The sequence below is a fragment of the Lutjanus erythropterus genome, chromosome 18, assembly GCF_056507025.1.
Source record: "Lutjanus erythropterus isolate fLutEry1 chromosome 18, fLutEry1.hap2, whole genome shotgun sequence".
Classification (NCBI taxonomy): Eukaryota; Metazoa; Chordata; class Actinopteri; order Lutjaniformes; family Lutjanidae; genus Lutjanus; species Lutjanus erythropterus.
Window position 1 is genome coordinate 32,890,233 of NC_139334.1, and position 18,322 is coordinate 32,908,554.

Genomic DNA, 18,322 nt, shown 5'->3' on the forward strand with positions numbered 1-18,322 from the left:
ATCATAGCCAACTGTTGCTGCTGAAAGCAAGCAGACTCCTTTGGCAAAAACGGCCTTGATCAGTTTGTTGACTTGTCTTGTGTTTTCAAGGGTTAGTCTGATTCACTGAAATCAAAACACTGCTTTATCTCCAGTTTTAATACAAGATTAACATCAGGTATCCTAAAGTATGCATGCTTCTAACCCCAACATGCACTTCTGTGTGAACATGTGTATGTGTTTGTTGAGTTATATATCATTTTATCTTTGTGTGCACAGGAGCTGGTGTCCGAGAAGCTGAGTGTTCAGCAGCAAAGTGTTGAGTTAGAGCGGCTCAGTGAAGAATTGGAGAAGATCGGACTGAACAGAGAAAAACTACTGCAGCAGGAACACACACTGGAGGACAGGTAGCTTTCTCTTGCGTGCTGCTATTTTGGCCCCATTACAGGGCTAGTGATCAGATTAAAATGATTTTGTGTGTAGAACTGAATCTCAGATGAGTGACTGATTTATTGTTGTGTGTATGTCAGCAGGTACAAGCTGCTAGAGTCTCGACTGGAGGAGACGGTCCAACAGACAATGAAGGTTAAAGAGGAGAAAATCTCCAGTTTAGAAAAGAAAGTACAAGAGAGCACCGCACTCCACGCTGCGTTACGTGCTGAACTGGCTACTGTAAGGACATGTGTACAGATGTTTGGAGAAAAACTTTCATTCCTTTCCTTTCATTTCCTTACATGTATTTTTATACATGTTTTGAAGTATGACATCAAAATTTGAGAGAAACATCCTGAATTTTACAAAAAAGTTTTTCCTTTTTTGAAAAAGAATTAATATGGTTAATGGGAAATTGAAGCACTTTCTAATATTTCTAATATTTAACTCACCTGGGTGATTAGCTCTTTCTCCTCTGACAGTGTCCTCATTTCTTCCATGGTTCTATGACATGTCCATCATGGCTCCACATAGATCTGGTGTGACCATTCTCACATGAATACATGAATCTAACAGACATGAGAAATTTCCATCTTGTTTTCTACTTTTTTTTTCACCATTTGAAGTTTGGCTGGCAGTCCTTTACTTACATCATGTTATTGTGCCATTCTCCTCTGCAATGGTATAATGGCTTTGCAACTGGAGAATTGGCGCCACCCACTGCTTATCTCGCTGAGCCAACTAATATTTTCACAATGTAGTGAATGGAAAGAAGCATTTGTTCCCATTTTCTTTTTGCCTTTTATCCAAAATTTGATTAAAATTAGAAAAAAATTGAATGCAGACACAGCTGATGAGTAAATAAAACAAACCTGTATTGTTAAACCAAATATCTACTGTCATCCTCTGTGCTGTAATGAGACTCAGAGATGAAGTCATCATCATTTCCTCATCCTTCATTCACTCCCACTTATCCATCTCAGTGCTTCACTTAACCACGTGAACATTGAAGTGGATTAGTGATTTCCTACATCAGTGTGATGTTGAAATGCCATTAACAGATCATAAAGCATACTCCTTGTGTTTTGTAGGCAAGATATATGCACTAACCCATATTTATAACATAAATTTTCATTTATTTAAAGAACTAATTTTTTGAGGAAAGTTAATTTACTAAATAGTCACAGTCTTAATCAAACAATCAACCAAAGATTACATGTCAAGGACTAAAATTGAGTTGACATCATTATTTCGTAATATCGTTTAGGAATTGTTTAGATGTGCACTGTATTATTAGAAGATGTTGTAGACTGTGTCACAATATTTTGTTTTCTGCTGTAGGCTCGTCAGACTGCTGCTGCCCTGCGTCAGCAACAGGAGGAGGAAGAAAATCACAACTCCCAGCAGCGCTCTGGGAGCGGCAGGGGTCAAGTGTCAGCCACTGCTGAACTGCTCCGAATCAAAGATCATCTTATTGATGTAGAAAAGAATGTAAGATTTTCCTTTTTTAATTCCTGAATAAAAATCTCACAGGTCAGGTTTTAATTGTTGGGTATCCCATATATTTAGATTGACAACTTATTCTGTGTTTGTGTGTTAATCCATATTTTATGTAGCATATTTAATGTTCATTTATCTGCTTATTTGCCTATTAAATAATTAATTCTTAATTCACCTTTATGAATCCTTTTTGGTGTCATTATTTTCCCCAGAATGCCTCCCTGCAGACAGAAAGCCTTCTACTAAAGGAGCAGCTCAAACAGCTGGAGAACCAAAACACATCTCTCAACAGTCAGATGGTGGCACAGCAGCGACACACCACCACCCTGCAGGAGCAGAATTCAGCATTACACACACAGACAGCTAAACTACAGGTAAACTGTAAAACAGTAGCAGAATTTTTAGTACATTTCTCCACACCGTGCTTTTTTTTTTGTTGTTGTTGTTTTACTACCACTGAGTTCTAATGGATCTCACTGTTTCTTAGGTGGAGAACTCCACGCTCTCCTCCCAGAGTGCATCTCTCATGGCCCAGAATACTGTGCTGCAGGGCCAGGTCAACGCCTTGGAGACGGAGGTGGAGTCGTGGCAGCGGCAGCGCGAGGAGGCGTGGCGAGGCAGAGAGAGCGTGCTCAGCGACCACGAACGCCTGCTGAGCGTTCATGAGAGGCAGGCGCACGAATACGAGCAGCTCATCAGTCAGCACACTACACTGAAAAGCAAACAGAGGGCGCTGGAGGGTGAACACAGGACGCTGCAGAGCAAGTAAGTGAAGAACGTTACTAAACCTTCCCAACAGTCTTTAATAATCCTCAGCTTGCAGAATCCTCTACAATAACCCTGTGAGATAAACACATTAACAAAAAATTATCATTGAGGAAATTAATTTTGTGTGACTGACAGAAATGGTGTGAGTCAGACAACAAATTAACTCAAATGAAACTGTTTTTTATAAGCATTTCATTAGCTTTTAATGGGGGAAGCTCAAACAAATGTAGTCCTCTGTCACAGTGAAATGCTGATTAGAACATATTTAGTTTCTCTAATGTGACTTATTTCCCAGTGAGACAATGACTATGTAAGCTGTGTGTAGTTACGAAAGGGATTTAAATCAAACCCTTCAGCTCTGATAACAACAAATGAAAGCAGGTCAGCGAATACATTGGATGAATATGGAGTTGGAGCATCTCCAGCCCTACCTGCCTCACCTGTTATATCAGCAGGAAGAGGATATAGGTTAAATGAACACATTAGACCTCAATCACTTTTTTAAACAGAGTTTTTGCCAACTAAAACCCAAACACAATTGTACTGCAACAGTCAAATGTTGTTTTATAAGATAAGCTGGCAGCAAAACATCTCAAATCATATTTATTGGACATGAGTTCATGATTAGTCATCAAAAATATTTTTACATTTTACAGGAGGAGAAAACAGAGCATTTTGATATATTTCTTATAACATATTTAGCATCTAACAAGATATTATTAAGGACTGAGGCAAAATAACATTTATTGCAACTTCATACTGAACAACAGATGCATGGAGTCACATGAAACACACGTGTGAACACAAACATACAGTGTTTCTAGCATTCGAGTGTAGTGAGTTGACTATTGACAGCTTGTACACACATTGTATTTTACCACCACCAGTGGCTGTAGGTCACAGTATGATTGCCACCATATAACCACAGCTCAACACTCCTTGAAACTCAGACAATTCTCTGGAATCATTTGGTCAATCTTGTTACCAGTGTATGATCTGATACCTGTATTTACCTAAATGCTGATTTTTAAAATGTATCTACTATATTAAAATAACAGCTGAAGCCAATTAAGGCACACCTTAATTTTTCCACAAGCTACGTGAACCAAATACCGAAAGTCCTGGTTCAAGTTGCTAAGCTCAAATTATTGATATGATTTTAAAGAAAAGTTTAACTGGCTGGATAAAAATTAGACATAACGTGATGCACCAGAGAGAGGACATCTCACTCTGTTGAAATCGTTGACACCACAGCAGCTTGCAGAGAGCACACAAACCTGACAACAACTACATTTTATTTTGGCTTGTCCCGAAGTTACTCACAGAATTAACATAAGTTGGCCACAGCTGATATGACCTGTTGATGGTGCTGTTTGTCATCTTTAGCTGGTCACAGTGATGGTCAGTGCCTGCTGAAAGTAAGAAGCTGCTAGCAGAATGTTTAGCACACTGATCTTTGCTAATGAGAAATAGAGAGGAGAAATTTGAGAGAAATTTGTTACCATCAGAGCACAGTGAATTTTGCAAACCCGTTTGTCAGAATACGGTCTGTCACTGATTCGACCAAATCATTTTTCACATTCGCTATTCCTAATTTCCACTCGCATATGTATTAAAATGTAGGCAGATATAACTTGTAAAGCTGAGAAATCCAGAAAATAATCAACAGATTCATCTATAATGAATTCATTTTAGCTGATACCATCTATTAAAATACCTCGATTGGCCCTAATACTGTTAATTAGGTTCGACTTGAGACATTTCTGTACTAAGCATTGTAGAGCTAGTACAGAAGCCAGAGCTCATACAGAGAATAAGCCGTCTCCATTATTGTAGTAAAAGTTTCAGAAATAGTTCAGCATGTGCGGCTGTTAATGATAGAGAACAATGTGGATTTGATTCTAGATTACTGTTACACTTACTGAACTGCAGTGTGTGTTAATGTGAGTTGACTCTGAACTCGTTTACCCCACAATGGTAACAGAGCTGCCAGTGTTTAACAAACCACAAAAATGAAAGCTCTGTTTGATGACCTCCTCATCTGCAACTGATAATCAGCAAGTGAACAACATCCTCACACTGCCAACCTGACTCATGTTGCATCATGTTTTAGAGATTCAGCTGATGCTCCTTTCCCAAGGAACTTAGTTTACTTCCCTGCTCACTTTTTCTTGTATTTGCATGTGGGAAAATTGTGCAGTCTTGGAGAATTACAGGTGAAGAAAAATACATGCTATCAAAGGTTTATTTAATTCAGTGCTGCCATCTGGTTGTTCAGTGTGACCAAACAGCACCATCAGTCTTGCTCGAGTTGTGATCACACACCCAATCAAAAGATGAGAAATAACCCCTCTACTCTCTCTGTCTGTCTGCCTGCAGGTATTGTATTTTGGTGCAGCAGAAGGAGAAGTGGGAGGAGCAGGAAGGACGTGGCCGCAAAGAGAAGGAGGAGCTAAACCAGCAGATCCAAAAGAATCGACTACTACAGCAAGAGAATCTGCAGCTGAAAGAAGAAGTGGACAGGTACTATATTTTTAGACATTGTCAGACCTTGACAGAAAGATAGTTTGTGTTCATTAGTTGGGAAACTGATCAGAGTTTGTACAAGTCTTGGTCAAGTCATGGCAAGAATTTGAAAGAATGACTGTGTGACACAGTGATGTTGTGAAAGAAAAATTATAGTCTGATCCTGGTGTTACTGCTTGTGAGAACACGAATGGAACAGTATATCACTTCAGTGTCAGAGAGCAGAAGGGTAGAATTAAAATCAAACTAGACCAGTGTCTGCTGCAAAAAACACCACAAACTCCAGTATGATGACTACATGAAGGCGAAGAAAAATAGCATCACTACATTACATTACTGAATCCCCTTCCTTGTCATTAAAGATTAAAGTGAAAGTAGTGCTCTGTTGATTTAATTTTGGGGAAAAAAAGAATTTTGCTTATATTTTGCTTCTTATTTTGATGCACAGTACCTTGTTTATATGAATGTTCAGCTGCAATTAAATAGTTTGCCCCTAAAATCAATGAGTAATCGTAATCTTAGTATTAATATATCAAAATAATCCTGATTACCATTTTGGCTGTAATTGTTAGTCAAGTGATCAACTCGGGTCAGTTTAAAATCAGTAACTGTCCTTTCTTTACCCGTCTTTTTGACTTCCTTCTAGATTGACGGCGAGCCAATCACAGCAGTCAGAGCAGAGCGAGGGGCTCCAGCAGCGCATGAATGATCTGAAGAGCTCACTAAGCACCGCCCAGCTGGAAGTGAGTCGATGGATGGCGCGATACGATACGCTGATGGAGCAGCACCAGGGCCTGGATCTAACCATGACCAAACTGGACAACCACTGTGAGGTAAACACGGCCTCAGACTGGGGGGAAACAAATGACAAATATTTCTTGTAGCACAGCAACTCTTCAGCTTTCCCCTTGGAGTCTGGATCACCATTCCTTTGTTACTTTTGTTACTTTGCTGACGTGACTCCTGTGTGTGTGTTTAGCTGTTGAGCCGATTAAAAGGGAACCTGGAAGAGGAGAACCACCACCTCCTGAGTCAGATCAACCTGCTGAGTCAGCAGAACCACACTCTGCTGGAGAGGAGCATGGAGAGCAAAGAGCTGTATCATCAGGAACAGAAGCTATACATGTAAGTGTACACAACACCTCACCCGCAATATGAACTACATATGTAACTACCAACACCATTTATAATTAGTAATTATTCAGAACTGCTTTTAAAGAATTGATGTATAAATACTCATATGTTGAAAATGTTCAGAAAGACGACAATCTGTGTTTCTGTCCATCTCTGTCCCTCTTCATTCAGTGATAAGCTGAACGCTCTTCGTCGTCAGAAAGAGAAACTAGAGGAGAAGATCATGGACCAGTACAAGTTCTACGACCCCACACCTAAGAAGTAATGCTTCAACACCTTTATTTTTCTTTTTACAGAAAATATGGAACAGCTGTGTTTAGTCTTGCAATTTTCTGCAGTATCAGCCCCATGTGGAGGCTTAAAGAGACGGTTGGTTCATTTGAAGTGGGGTTGTATGAGGTACTTATCCATAGTCAGGGTATTACCTACAGTAGATGGCAGTCAACAATCCCCCCCGTTTGGAGAAGCAGAGAGGAGTAACAGCAAGCTGCAAAATGTATTTTAATCACTTAAAAACAAGAATATTTTCTCCACTGTACCTTGCCGTCAGAGAGCCTTTTCTGATGGGAAACTGCCATTATGTTCAAATCAGCCAGACTCCTTTTGGCAAAAACAGTAAGTTGCATGAGTTGCTGGTCTACTGCTGCCTCAGTCTGTTAGTTTGTTTGTTTGCATGCTCTACCAACTGAGCTACAGGGATGCCCTGCTGATTCTTTTTTTGGTTGATAAAATACATTCTGCTGCTGACCCTGTCCACAGCAGTACATTGCTTAACTTCCATTCTGGCAGCCCTCTCTGGGGGCTCGTCGGTGACAACCTACTCTAGATAATACACTGACTATGGATAAGTATCACATACAATCCCACTTCAAATAATCCAAATTATCCTTTCAGTTTATTCCAGATATAGACATTTTAAACATGATAGATATACATGTTGTTGTGTGCTCTTAGGAGGAGTCAGTGGTCTGGAGCCAAAGCTTTAGCCAAACTGATCAAACCCAGAAAGGAGAGCAGCAGGGAGCGAGGGAGCGACCGAGACAAGGAAGCAGCCAAAGACAGGGAGCGAGCAAAGAGCGCCCCTGACATCCCACTGCCCGCCCCACCTCCCCTCCTCCCCCCTGAGACTCCGCCCCCACTCCCCCAACGGACAATAAGTGACACGCAGGACGGCGGACACGCCCACAGTAACCATAACAACCACACCAGCAGCCCCGGTTTGGGACCCCAGAGTCCAGCACTCACGCCCATCAGCCGAGGTAAACACACACTCACAGACACAGACACATTCCAAAAATAACAAAGCCTCTCTTCATATAGCGTTAATTACCAGGAGATGTCTTGTGGTGGGTAATTATCATCTCAGCCAAGAGACACAAAGAGTGCACAACTTCAAATTAAGAGAAAATATTTGTTTCAGACATCACAGCAGAAATTCATGTCTATGTTTGCTCTTTATTTATAGTTTTCCTCTCTAAAATACACCATAAAGTGTTGTAATTTTCAAATATATTGATACATATTTCAAATACATCTAGTTGATCAATACATCCACAAAGCTGATTGAACATGGTGACTTGGATCAGGCGCACCTCCCTATCTGCTCCTCTAGAGGGTGCTGCTGACCACCACATAACTGACTGACTTACAGTTCCTTTACACTTCTGTCTCTCACATCTGTAACATCCACTGTATCTGTTCTCTTGTTAACCAGACTTTGCTCCTACAGTAGAAATACTAATAACACATTTTTTATTTATTTATCTTTTTATTTGCATGCATATAAAACTACAATAAATAAAGTTAATAAGTTAATAAACATGGGGGTATTATTGAATGTTCTAAAGAAGGTTTCTACTGCATTTTTTCCAAACTTTAAAATTTGTTTAGAATATCAGGTAAAGTTCTATTTCACACATTCAGCTGTCTATGTAAAATATCTGTAATAGTTCCCATTGAGTTTCAGTTCTAGTTTTACACATAGTTCATACAAAAAACACAAATTCAGAAATGAATGTACACAGCTTTTGGGCTGCAACAAACTACTGTTTTCATAGTGGATTAATTGTTTGATTCTGTCAGAAAATGTAAGAAAATGTCAATCAGGGTTTGCCAGAGCCTAAAGTGAGCCCTTATTTGTCTTGTTTTGTCCAGAACTCAAAGATATTCAGTTTACTGCCATAGAAGACTAAAAAAAAAATCTAATTATTATATTTAAGAAGCTGGAATCAGAGAATTTTGGATTTTCTTCTTTAAAAAAAAAAAATCAAAAAACTACTTAACTATCAAAATTGTAGCAAATAATTTCATAATCAATTAACCATTAATTAATAGTGCCACAATAAATGGAAATAAAAAAAAACAACAACTTGATAATAATTGTAAAACTGAGATTAAAAAAAGCAGCAAGCCATTTTTGGACACCTTGCATTTGCCTTTTGGTAACTGAAGTATTTTTTAAACCTACCATATTTTCCCACGTTTTTGTGACAAATGACAAATGGGCACAACAGTTTTTAAAATTGGTCCAGTATTGCGCCAGACCACTCAGCCGTCACCCATGAAATGGACTGCAATGTCATTTTTATGGGCAATTACAGCCATTAAAGTGCGTATCCACTTAAAGTGCTTGTTTTGTCACTGACAGACTGAGATTGTGATCTAAGTGTCTGACAAGATTATGAAAAGGATCCGTAAAGAGACAGACAGAGAAAGAACTAGATAGATAAAGATGGAAAATATCAAGAGAGGAGTCATCTGAGAAGCTGTGGGCAGAAACCGCATATACAGCCAGAATATTTACACATCCAATACAGTGAATTGAGGGTCTCTTTCAGTAGTCTTAAATACTATTTTTTGTGACACAGTAAGCTTAAGTCCCTAGACAGATACATAGATTACTGACAACAAAAATAGTGCAATGGTTGGGACCTTTGTGCCTTCACAATACTCTTGTGACTCTAGTGAAATGCTGCTAAAAGTAACTGTTAGTGGAATGAAAAATAATAGATGCTAGCCATCCAAGAGACTTGAGTCACTGTTATTTTTAGTATGGTTTTAATACACACACACTGAAACTGTAACACTTGTATATCCTCTCCTGCAAAAAAAAATCAAAATCCAGTTTGGGCTTTTCTTGGCCTGTGATGTATGTGATGTCACTGGATGTCACTTTTTTAGTTTGGGACCATCGGTCACTGAGGACAGCTCAAGAGGAACGGAATGCTGGCAGGCTTTTAGAATAACTCTAAAACATCTGAAATGGTAACAGCAACCCTTCCCAGATCGCTGTTGCTGCTTTGCAGTGACAGACAATTATTCTTGTGTCAACACAATAGGTCAGTATACTGAAAATCCAATGAAAACATTAAAACATCTGGTTTAGATGAACAGATAATTTGAAATATTGTTTTGTGCTGTAGTCTGTACTATATAGTCAATACTACAGGTAGGAAACAAAATTAAACTAAACTATGAGACATAAAATTCCATCCATCCTTGAATGAATCTGACCTTATGAAAGGACGTAACGTGAGGGATTCTGAGGCAGCGAGTTTCCTGTTTGTCAGTCACATAAAACACATCCTTTCTTGCTTAACATTATAACAACAACACAAAACCGGCCACTAAGCTTATCATAGCAAACTGTGGCCACAGTGTAACTATGGCCAGCTTCACTTTCCCTGCTGTGGCTTCTCTGCCTCAATTTGACGGAAGAAAGTGTTGACGGTCAGGAAGCAAGATATTTGATTTTTACTGATATCCCACATGCTGATATTTCCTAACTAATTTTTTGCCAATATTGACATGTGCACATGTATTTTTTTTCATCTAATTTTAGAGAACATCAGGTCTTTCTTGTAGTTGAATTAACATATTATTATGCCTACTTTTATTGTGATGGTCCACTAGCAGATTCAGACTGGGCAAAATCTAAAAATTACAACTGAGAGTGTTTTTTTTCCCCCACTGGTGTTTGTTTCTCTTTGTTCTTCTCAAATTCATGCAGTGATCAGGATGACAGCTCTTACAATGAGCAATTAAATTTAGGGCTGCAACTAACGATTAGTTTCATAGTTGATTAATCAATCGATTATTTTCTTGATTAACTGATGAATAGTTGTTTGCCTATAAAATGTCAGAAAATGGTGAAAAATGTCAATCAGTGTTTCCAAAAGCCCAAGATGACGTCTTCAAATGTCTTGTTTTGTCTACAACCCAAAGATATTCAGTGTACTGTCAGAGAGGAAAAAAAAAAAAACAGAAAATCACATTTCAAACACTGGAATCAGAGAATTTTAACTTTTCTTTCTTTAAAAAATACTCAAACTGATTAATTGAATGTTAATAGTTGTCAATTAATGTCATAATTGATTAATAATGATGTAATTGTTGCAGCTCTAATTGAATTTGTAGTGTTGAGTAAGATTTTCCTTTTCATCGAAAAACCTCCACTCTGCAGGCATACTTGCATCACATGCACACAATTAATGCATCTTTTTTTTTTTATCTGTCTGTCAAATCAGCAGAAATGTTTGGGTGTTGAAGCCTTTATCAGCCAATAAGGATGACGTGCCGATATTATCATACATCCTAAGATGTTCTGTACTTTATGGTCACATACAAAAAAGTTTGAGAGCCACTACACACTGTTGCTACCTCCATCATCCTGTCTTCATAGTACAACTGTGCTCTAATGCATGCATAAAACTGTTTTTATTTCCATGGGTTTTCTTTTTTTTACTGCTCTTTGAAGTGGGATTCTACTCATGGCTGAGCTCAGTTCACCCTTAGCTCAACAAGTGGCTAAATTCTAAATTCAGTGACACTGGCATGTGAAAGTTATTTAATGGATAACTTGAAACATAAACAGTAATGTAATTGCTCTTATATGTCTTGTTTGCCTACATAAATAACTCTCCAGCATAAGTTCTGCCTACAGTCAGTCATTTCCTGATCTTTACAACTGCACCAGTTCTCATACTTTGTTTATCTCAGAGTGAGTTGAGCTCAGTCTTGAGTCTAATGCATGGATTTTACTTGGTAATGGATTTCTATTTTCTTGTTTTATTCTAATGATTTTCTTGCATGATATCTATTGTTTTACATTCTGTCAATCACATTTCTTAACCAGCTGTTTTCTTTGATTTACTCACTGTCATTGTTTCATCATTTTCTTTACTTTTCTCCATGTCTCCCTCCCGTCTCTCTCCATTCTCTCATCTCAGCACCTCCTGCCCCAAAACGCTTCCGTTTCCTCCGCAGTAAAAGTCAAGACAAACTCCTCTCCCCAACTTCCTCCTCCTCCTCATCCACCTCCTCCTCGACCTCCTCCTCCCGTCCCTCCCTCTCTCTCACCAGAAAGCTGCGATTCTGGTCTTCCACTGACATCACAGCTGACGGCATCAGTAGCCAGCCGCTGTCAGCCAACGGAGTATTCTAGAATCCTCCTCCTCATCGTCCTTTTTAACCATTATCATCATCCTCACTGCCACCTCCACGTGTTCAACAACACTCATCACTGTGACTCTCAGCACTTCACACAAGAACGCACATATCACACACACACTTAACACACACACACTTTACAACACTAATACATGCACAAGTTGCACACTCCTCAAGCATACATGACACACATAAAAGCAGGTGTGTGTTGCGGTTGTGAGCCAGCCTTTATTAATAGTAAGTAGTGTGTGCAGAGATGGCTTATGTGTGTGTGAGTGTGCGCGCACATGCTCATGTTTTGAAGTACGCCAGGCTTGCCTGCATACATCTGCATGTCTTTGAAGAGTATTTTTGATTGTTATCTGCATAAAAAAATATGCGTGTGTGTGTTTGTGCCGTCGTCTCTGTTCTGAGCTGCGAGTTGCTTGAAGACAGATGAGTTTTTTTGTTTGCTTCACACGGCTTTGCTTTATTCACTCAGCAGTGATGGCACACCATAGGAACCACTGCAAAGTTGTCACCTCGTATCTCTCTTTAAAGTTGGGTCACTTGAGAAGAAATGACACTGCCTTCCTCACGCAAATGAGAAGTTGAATTTAAAAGCAATAAAACACACACACACACACACACACACACACACACACACACACACACACACACACACACACACACACACACACACACACACACCACATCTCATCTAAATTTAGTACATTTTGTCTCGACAGCTTTACATAGTCTGGTATGACCAGTTACTTGTGGTGGCTGATACCAACTAGTGTGTCAGTCAGGACCTTATTTGGGTACAGTGGATATTTTTTCCCATGTTTTTGTGAGTGGGTGATGGCGACAAAAGTTTTAAAACTGGTCCAGTATTGAGCTAGTTTGATGCAGCTGTCAGCTATGAAATGGGCTACAATGTAATCTAGGAGGGGCAATTTTGCCCCGTCGAGGTATGCCCACTAAAAGTGCTTCTTTTGCCGCTCACAGGCTCAGATTGTTATCCTCTTAGTGTCTGGCAACATTATGGAAAAGACCCCTGCAGAGACAGACCTTTTTGTGAAAGAGTAGGATATGTTTTCTTTAACCAGAAACAGCTGTTTTACAGCTCTCGCCAAAGCCACCAGACTCCATTTACAGAAGCACTAATTTTATCATAGTCTTTGTCATTCAAACCCCAAAAAAACCAACAACAAAAAAAAACTCATTAAAGCCATCTTGGTTTGTCTTTTCACTACTCCATCAATCACCAACTCTGGTTTGGCCAAAATAAACCCTTAGTCCACTGACTTAGATGTGAAAATATATAAATAAATATTCTGGTCCACACGCTGTACAGTGGAAAAGATGATCCAATATATTTTTGCTGAGTTTTATTATTTTCCTGTTAAGTTTGAATAGAATTACTGCTTCTGTAAATGGAGTCTGGTGGCTTTGGCGAGATAATGAAATAGGTGTTTCTGATTAAACAAAAAGATCTTAATCAATCTGAGTCTGTCTGTGGCAAAAACAAATACTTTCAGTGGAAACAGTTTGACAAGTTCAGGATCACATTGCAGCCTTTTTCATGGCTAAAGGCTGCAGCAGTCTCACTCAAGACTGGACCATTTTTAAAAAATCCCGTCCCTGTTCGTCACTTAGACACAAAAAATGAGAGAACAGATCCAGGTTGAAAAATACAGAAGTAACCCTTTCAGACTGTCTGAGCTCTAGCTTCTGCCTGGTGCACCAGTGCACACAGTGCAGCACAGTTGTCATTTCTATTTTCTGACTGATGCAGATGCCATTTTCTTACCCAGTGCCCATGTTGTGTGAGTAGCAAATGTACTTGCGCCCATTGTGCGCCCAGGGTGTGTTGGTCTTAAGATAGAAATGCACCTGACCCACACCTCGTATTGAGGCAGCAGGAAGTGACTGCACCTTTAACCAATAAAAAACCTGGTCTAAAATCAATGGTGCAGTATTTTTCTGCTATTTAAAAGATGCAATTTTCAGATAGTAGGATCCACACACATAGACAGGTGCTTCTAGGACACTGCAGTTTATCTGGGGGTCATGAAAATTAACATTCTGATTAATAGTAGATGATTACATTTGGGTGAATTAGGATGATGTTGTGTGTGCATAACAGAGACACTGTTCCAATTACGCATGGATCTTTAACTTCATTGATTGTTTAAATCTGACACGATCACCAGGATCTGATAATTAATGTCCTGTCTTCTACACATCCAAAAATGTCTCACACACAGTCACAGTTCATTCAGCAAAACAGTGACTGTGACTTCTTCATTATGTGTTGTCTTGCAACAGTTTACCTTAATGATCAGAGAAGCTGCTGTCAGTACTTAACGTACTGTAGTAATGTTTTCAATGGGCGCTGTAATATAATCCTTTTCTGCCTCAGATCATGTGTAAAGCGCACACACAGTTAGGAGAGGGGGAGATGCTCCATCCTATTTCACCCACCTGCAGCCCATCCGCTTTTTATAATGTTAATTTTTATTATCCTGCGTGCCTGAATCACTACATTTGGGTAATTTCAGCATCTTTGTTTGCCCCTCTAACTTGCCAAATTCGTCATTTTAATATCACTGTGCCACAGGCAGGTGCACCTGGCTTGTAAAAGGAACACGAGATGACTCTGGTTTCATTCATGTTATGTCCAAAACACACTTATGATTAATTCAGAGAAATACAACTTCTTTGCGCCCACATTTTGTGCCACTGAAATAGCAAGGTGGAGTTGGACACACCCTAAATGCCCTTATGCCATGCATTATGCACTATAGCTCATCTAAATGGGGCCTTCTACTTTTGCTATTGTCACTCTGTGTTGTAGCATGTCCCAGATAAACACAACAATACATTTGTTGTCACCTGCTTGGGCTCCCACACCATTTGATCTCACCTAATGAGAATGTAGTAAAAGAACTAAAGGGGGGATTTAAATTTTCTGTAACTCATTCATAATAATTGAGGCATAACAGATTTCCCCACTTTGCCAAAATTGTCTTTTGATATTAGATCTTATTGTTGGAAAGTGTCCAAAAGAACCATAAGAGCAAAGTTCGAGATTGTCTCTCAACAGACAGCAAAGTGCTACAGTACATCCAGCCAAATTTAGTCTCACTGGGAATGATTGATTTTCATAACTACTTCTAGTATTACTTTACAGTTGCTTGATCATGAAATTCTTTAAACAGGTGCCTGCTGTTGCTGTTTGCAGCCATCAGTATGTCATATTGCATAGTGCAGCATTTATTTTAATTTATTAAACTTTACAAAAAGGATTTAGTGTTTGACTCGGATTTTTGCTTTTTCAGGACTTTGCACCAGCTGCCTTTTTCTTGTGTGCATCTGTGTTCACATCTTCATTCATGTGATATTTAAATGAGTCACTGTGACCACCCAAGATGTCAGTGACCCCTGTTCTGAACTTCCAGAATTCCTTAAAATGTGAATGAGTCAAAGTAGAATCAGACACATTTGTAATTTTCCAGTGTGTCTGAATCGATGAACTGACCTCAGATGTCTTGCTTGGCTTTCTTGCTCCTCTATGTTATGCACACCATGTGTCTTATGTTCACACCATGGCATACTGCTCCAGAATGGTTCCTTACAGCTTTCTGATTGGTCTGCAGGTTTGACTGACCGGAGCCGGGGTGCTTATCGCAGCAGTACCCCAGGAGGAAGCAACGAGAGTATCAATGGAGAAGACGGTCAAGGTAATTCATATGTTATGGTTAATGCTGATAACATCCAATGAATATGTTTTGATTTTCTAAAAGCTGCTTTGTAGTTTAATATGAGTTAATTATTTCTCGATAAGACATCGGTTTGCGCTGGCAAAGTAACCTGTTTGTGTTTCCTGCCACAGGCCTTAAAGCTCTAAGCTCCACTCCGAGCCACCAGTCATCCTCACTGGGTCTGACCAACAACTCCAGCTCCAGACTGGGACCAGGCCCCAGCCGCAGGCCCAGAGGTAAGTTGGGTTATTAATACATCTAACCTATTCAGAAGTCAGTATGAGCCAAAGTGTATTTACGATGGTGTGTAAAAAAAATTCAGGTCTGTTATTTGATGAAGACTCTCGCCACAACACTTCTGACTTTGGTCACCATGGCAACCCGGGAGGTCGCCCAGGGTCGGCAGACTACAGCCACAACACCTCCAGCTCCAATTCACCTGTCAACGGCAGAGGTACATACACAGTTGCTTAAAGCAATATTTAGCAGCATCTTTGTATAAATAGATAAACATTTAGCTATCTATTGCTGATAATAAAAAATTGGACTGAAATGACTCTAGATACAGTTCATACAAATACTTACCAACCCTCCCGACTTTACACAGAGACTACTGTTTTTCACTTCCTGTTTCCTCCCAGCATCACAATTCTCCTGTATTTCTGACAAATTTTCACTTTTTTTTTCCTTTTCATGATTAAAGCCTGTGTCTGACACTGTACAGCGAATTAAGCCCTGTACAACTCTAATAGTCTACTGTTTCCACTATACATCAATAGAGCTACACCAAACCAAACTTCCTAAAAAGAATTCCTTTAGGGAAGTTTAAAAGGGAAAAAAGTTTAAAAATACATTTTGTAAAATCTGCCTTGTCAGCTTTCTTTTAGGGACAGACCAAAGAGAAAGAAGAATGAAAGAAAAGTAATTAATATTAGTTTATGCCACAGATTTACACAAATTCATGTTAGAGGGAGGAATTATTCTGTGTTCTTCCCTGAAAACTAAAAGTAAATTTGAAGTCATTCGACATAAAAAAGGTTGATGTAGTGCACTTGTTATTTTGTTATCTTCATTCTATAAAAATCACAAGAACGCACGAAAAACAAAGTCACTGAAAAACATTTTTTTGGTGTTGAAATCCTCCCTATTTTTGACATCTCAACATTGGCAAGTGTGTTCTTACAGAATTCTCTACTAAAAACCCCAGTGTGAACAGGTGATACCCAGTTTCACTGACAATAACACTGATATTTCTCTCTGTCCCAGACACATCAGATCGTCAGGGTCGCTCAGCCAGCCTCTCGAGTGATGACGTCATGGGCCTCAGCCAATCACAACAGACTCTGTCACGTAGTTCCACCCTCCCATATGACCACGCACCCCAGAGGGCCCAACCACAGCGTGGAGCCGGTGTTAGGAGTAAGACCCGCCCAGCTTCTCCTGGAAGTGAAATGGTGACGCTGGAGGAGTTTCTACAAGAGAGCAACATACAGTCACCTCCTATGGTAATTAAGCACATATCATATGTATATACACAAGAAATATAGTGGTATTATATATGTTGTGGTAATAAACACAATCATATGGAAATACATTCATGTACTGAAATAATAACACACATACCTATCTCCATGTTTACACATCTCATCTCATCCCGTGAGACAGTGAAACATAATTATAATACAGACACAGTAAAAAAACATTACAAGTGCTATTTCATACATATATACCTCTTCAGTTCTGGCTGTGAGAGCAGTTAACGTGGTGGGTTTAACTTTGCAGAAGGTGTTAAAGAGAGCTGCTTCACAGTGAGTAACAAACAGTCACCAGTGAGAGAATAATTCATTAGAGATTTCCTATGAGTCATTGATTTTCCACACAAGGGTATCTGCATAGGTCAAGTCAGGGAATAAGATAAATGATTAGGGGAAGTCTTAGGAAATTGGGAATGAATCAGCTTAAAAGAAAATAACACAATGTGTTTTTTTCATGTGAATCAAAAGTTCATTACATTTGATGGTGTTTTTTTTAGCCCAGCTCGATTTTGGACTGTTCACACACCAAGAAAGAAAAGAAACTACGAACAAACCAGAAGGAATTCAATTTTTATGTCATGGAATCACTCTGAATCTTAAAGACATTTTGAATCAGCCTCATCTCATGGTGGAAACAGCTATACAGTCTTATTACTCTTTAAATAATGCATAAAACTAAACAAAATGTAATGATGCTTTTCTTTATGCTGTCACACGTTACTGATCTTAAGCTCCCTCCCTTGGCAAGGTTCAGGATCATCTTAAGGACCAGTGTGTATCACATGTTGAGTTTACAAATCGCAAACACCTTGTCTTGTACAAAATACCACAGGTTACAAGGGTGGGTCAAGTGACAAAGGCAGAGTAAGTGTTGATGACTCTCAGAAAGACTGCGTGCAGTAGTCCTCTTTCCTCCTTTCTTTTCTTCTCTCTGTTCCCCTCTCACTCAAACACACACACACACACACACACACACACACACACACACACACACACGTTGGCTGCAGCGGTGTGCACAACAGCACATCCAGTGCGCTCTGTCAGCTCAGCTGATCACCGCTCAAAGCACAACACAGAAGGTTAAATCTTGAAACTGTGGAGTTCGTTTTCTACACCGTGCAGTTTAACACCAGGCTAAAAATACAGCGTAGACTTACAGATGCGTCCTACTGTTCTGTTTTAACTGTTAAAATCTAAATGGAAAAAGAGGGAGAGAGTGAGAGTGAAAAAGCAACAGACTTAGTATCTGAG

The 18,322-nt window shown here is 39.4% G+C and overlaps 1 protein-coding gene across 1 annotated transcript in view; it reads left to right on the plus strand.

Annotated features, from left to right (window-relative positions):
* The window catches only part of ccdc88c (coiled-coil and HOOK domain protein 88C), a 58,788-nt gene that overhangs the window by 35,317 nt on the left and 5,149 nt on the right, over positions 1-18,322 (plus strand). The window contains exons 17-30 of the mRNA XM_084742201.1: positions 259-386; positions 510-651; positions 1,753-1,902; positions 2,124-2,285; positions 2,399-2,676; positions 5,059-5,202; positions 5,852-6,038; positions 6,185-6,330; positions 6,511-6,600; positions 7,294-7,598; positions 15,432-15,515; positions 15,668-15,772; positions 15,859-15,990; positions 16,803-17,041. Coding sequence (XP_084598327.1) covers positions 259-386; positions 510-651; positions 1,753-1,902; positions 2,124-2,285; positions 2,399-2,676; positions 5,059-5,202; positions 5,852-6,038; positions 6,185-6,330; positions 6,511-6,600; positions 7,294-7,598; positions 15,432-15,515; positions 15,668-15,772; positions 15,859-15,990; positions 16,803-17,041 — 2,292 coding nt within the window. The remainder of the gene's footprint in view (positions 1-258; positions 387-509; positions 652-1,752; positions 1,903-2,123; positions 2,286-2,398; positions 2,677-5,058; positions 5,203-5,851; positions 6,039-6,184; positions 6,331-6,510; positions 6,601-7,293; positions 7,599-15,431; positions 15,516-15,667; positions 15,773-15,858; positions 15,991-16,802; positions 17,042-18,322) is intronic.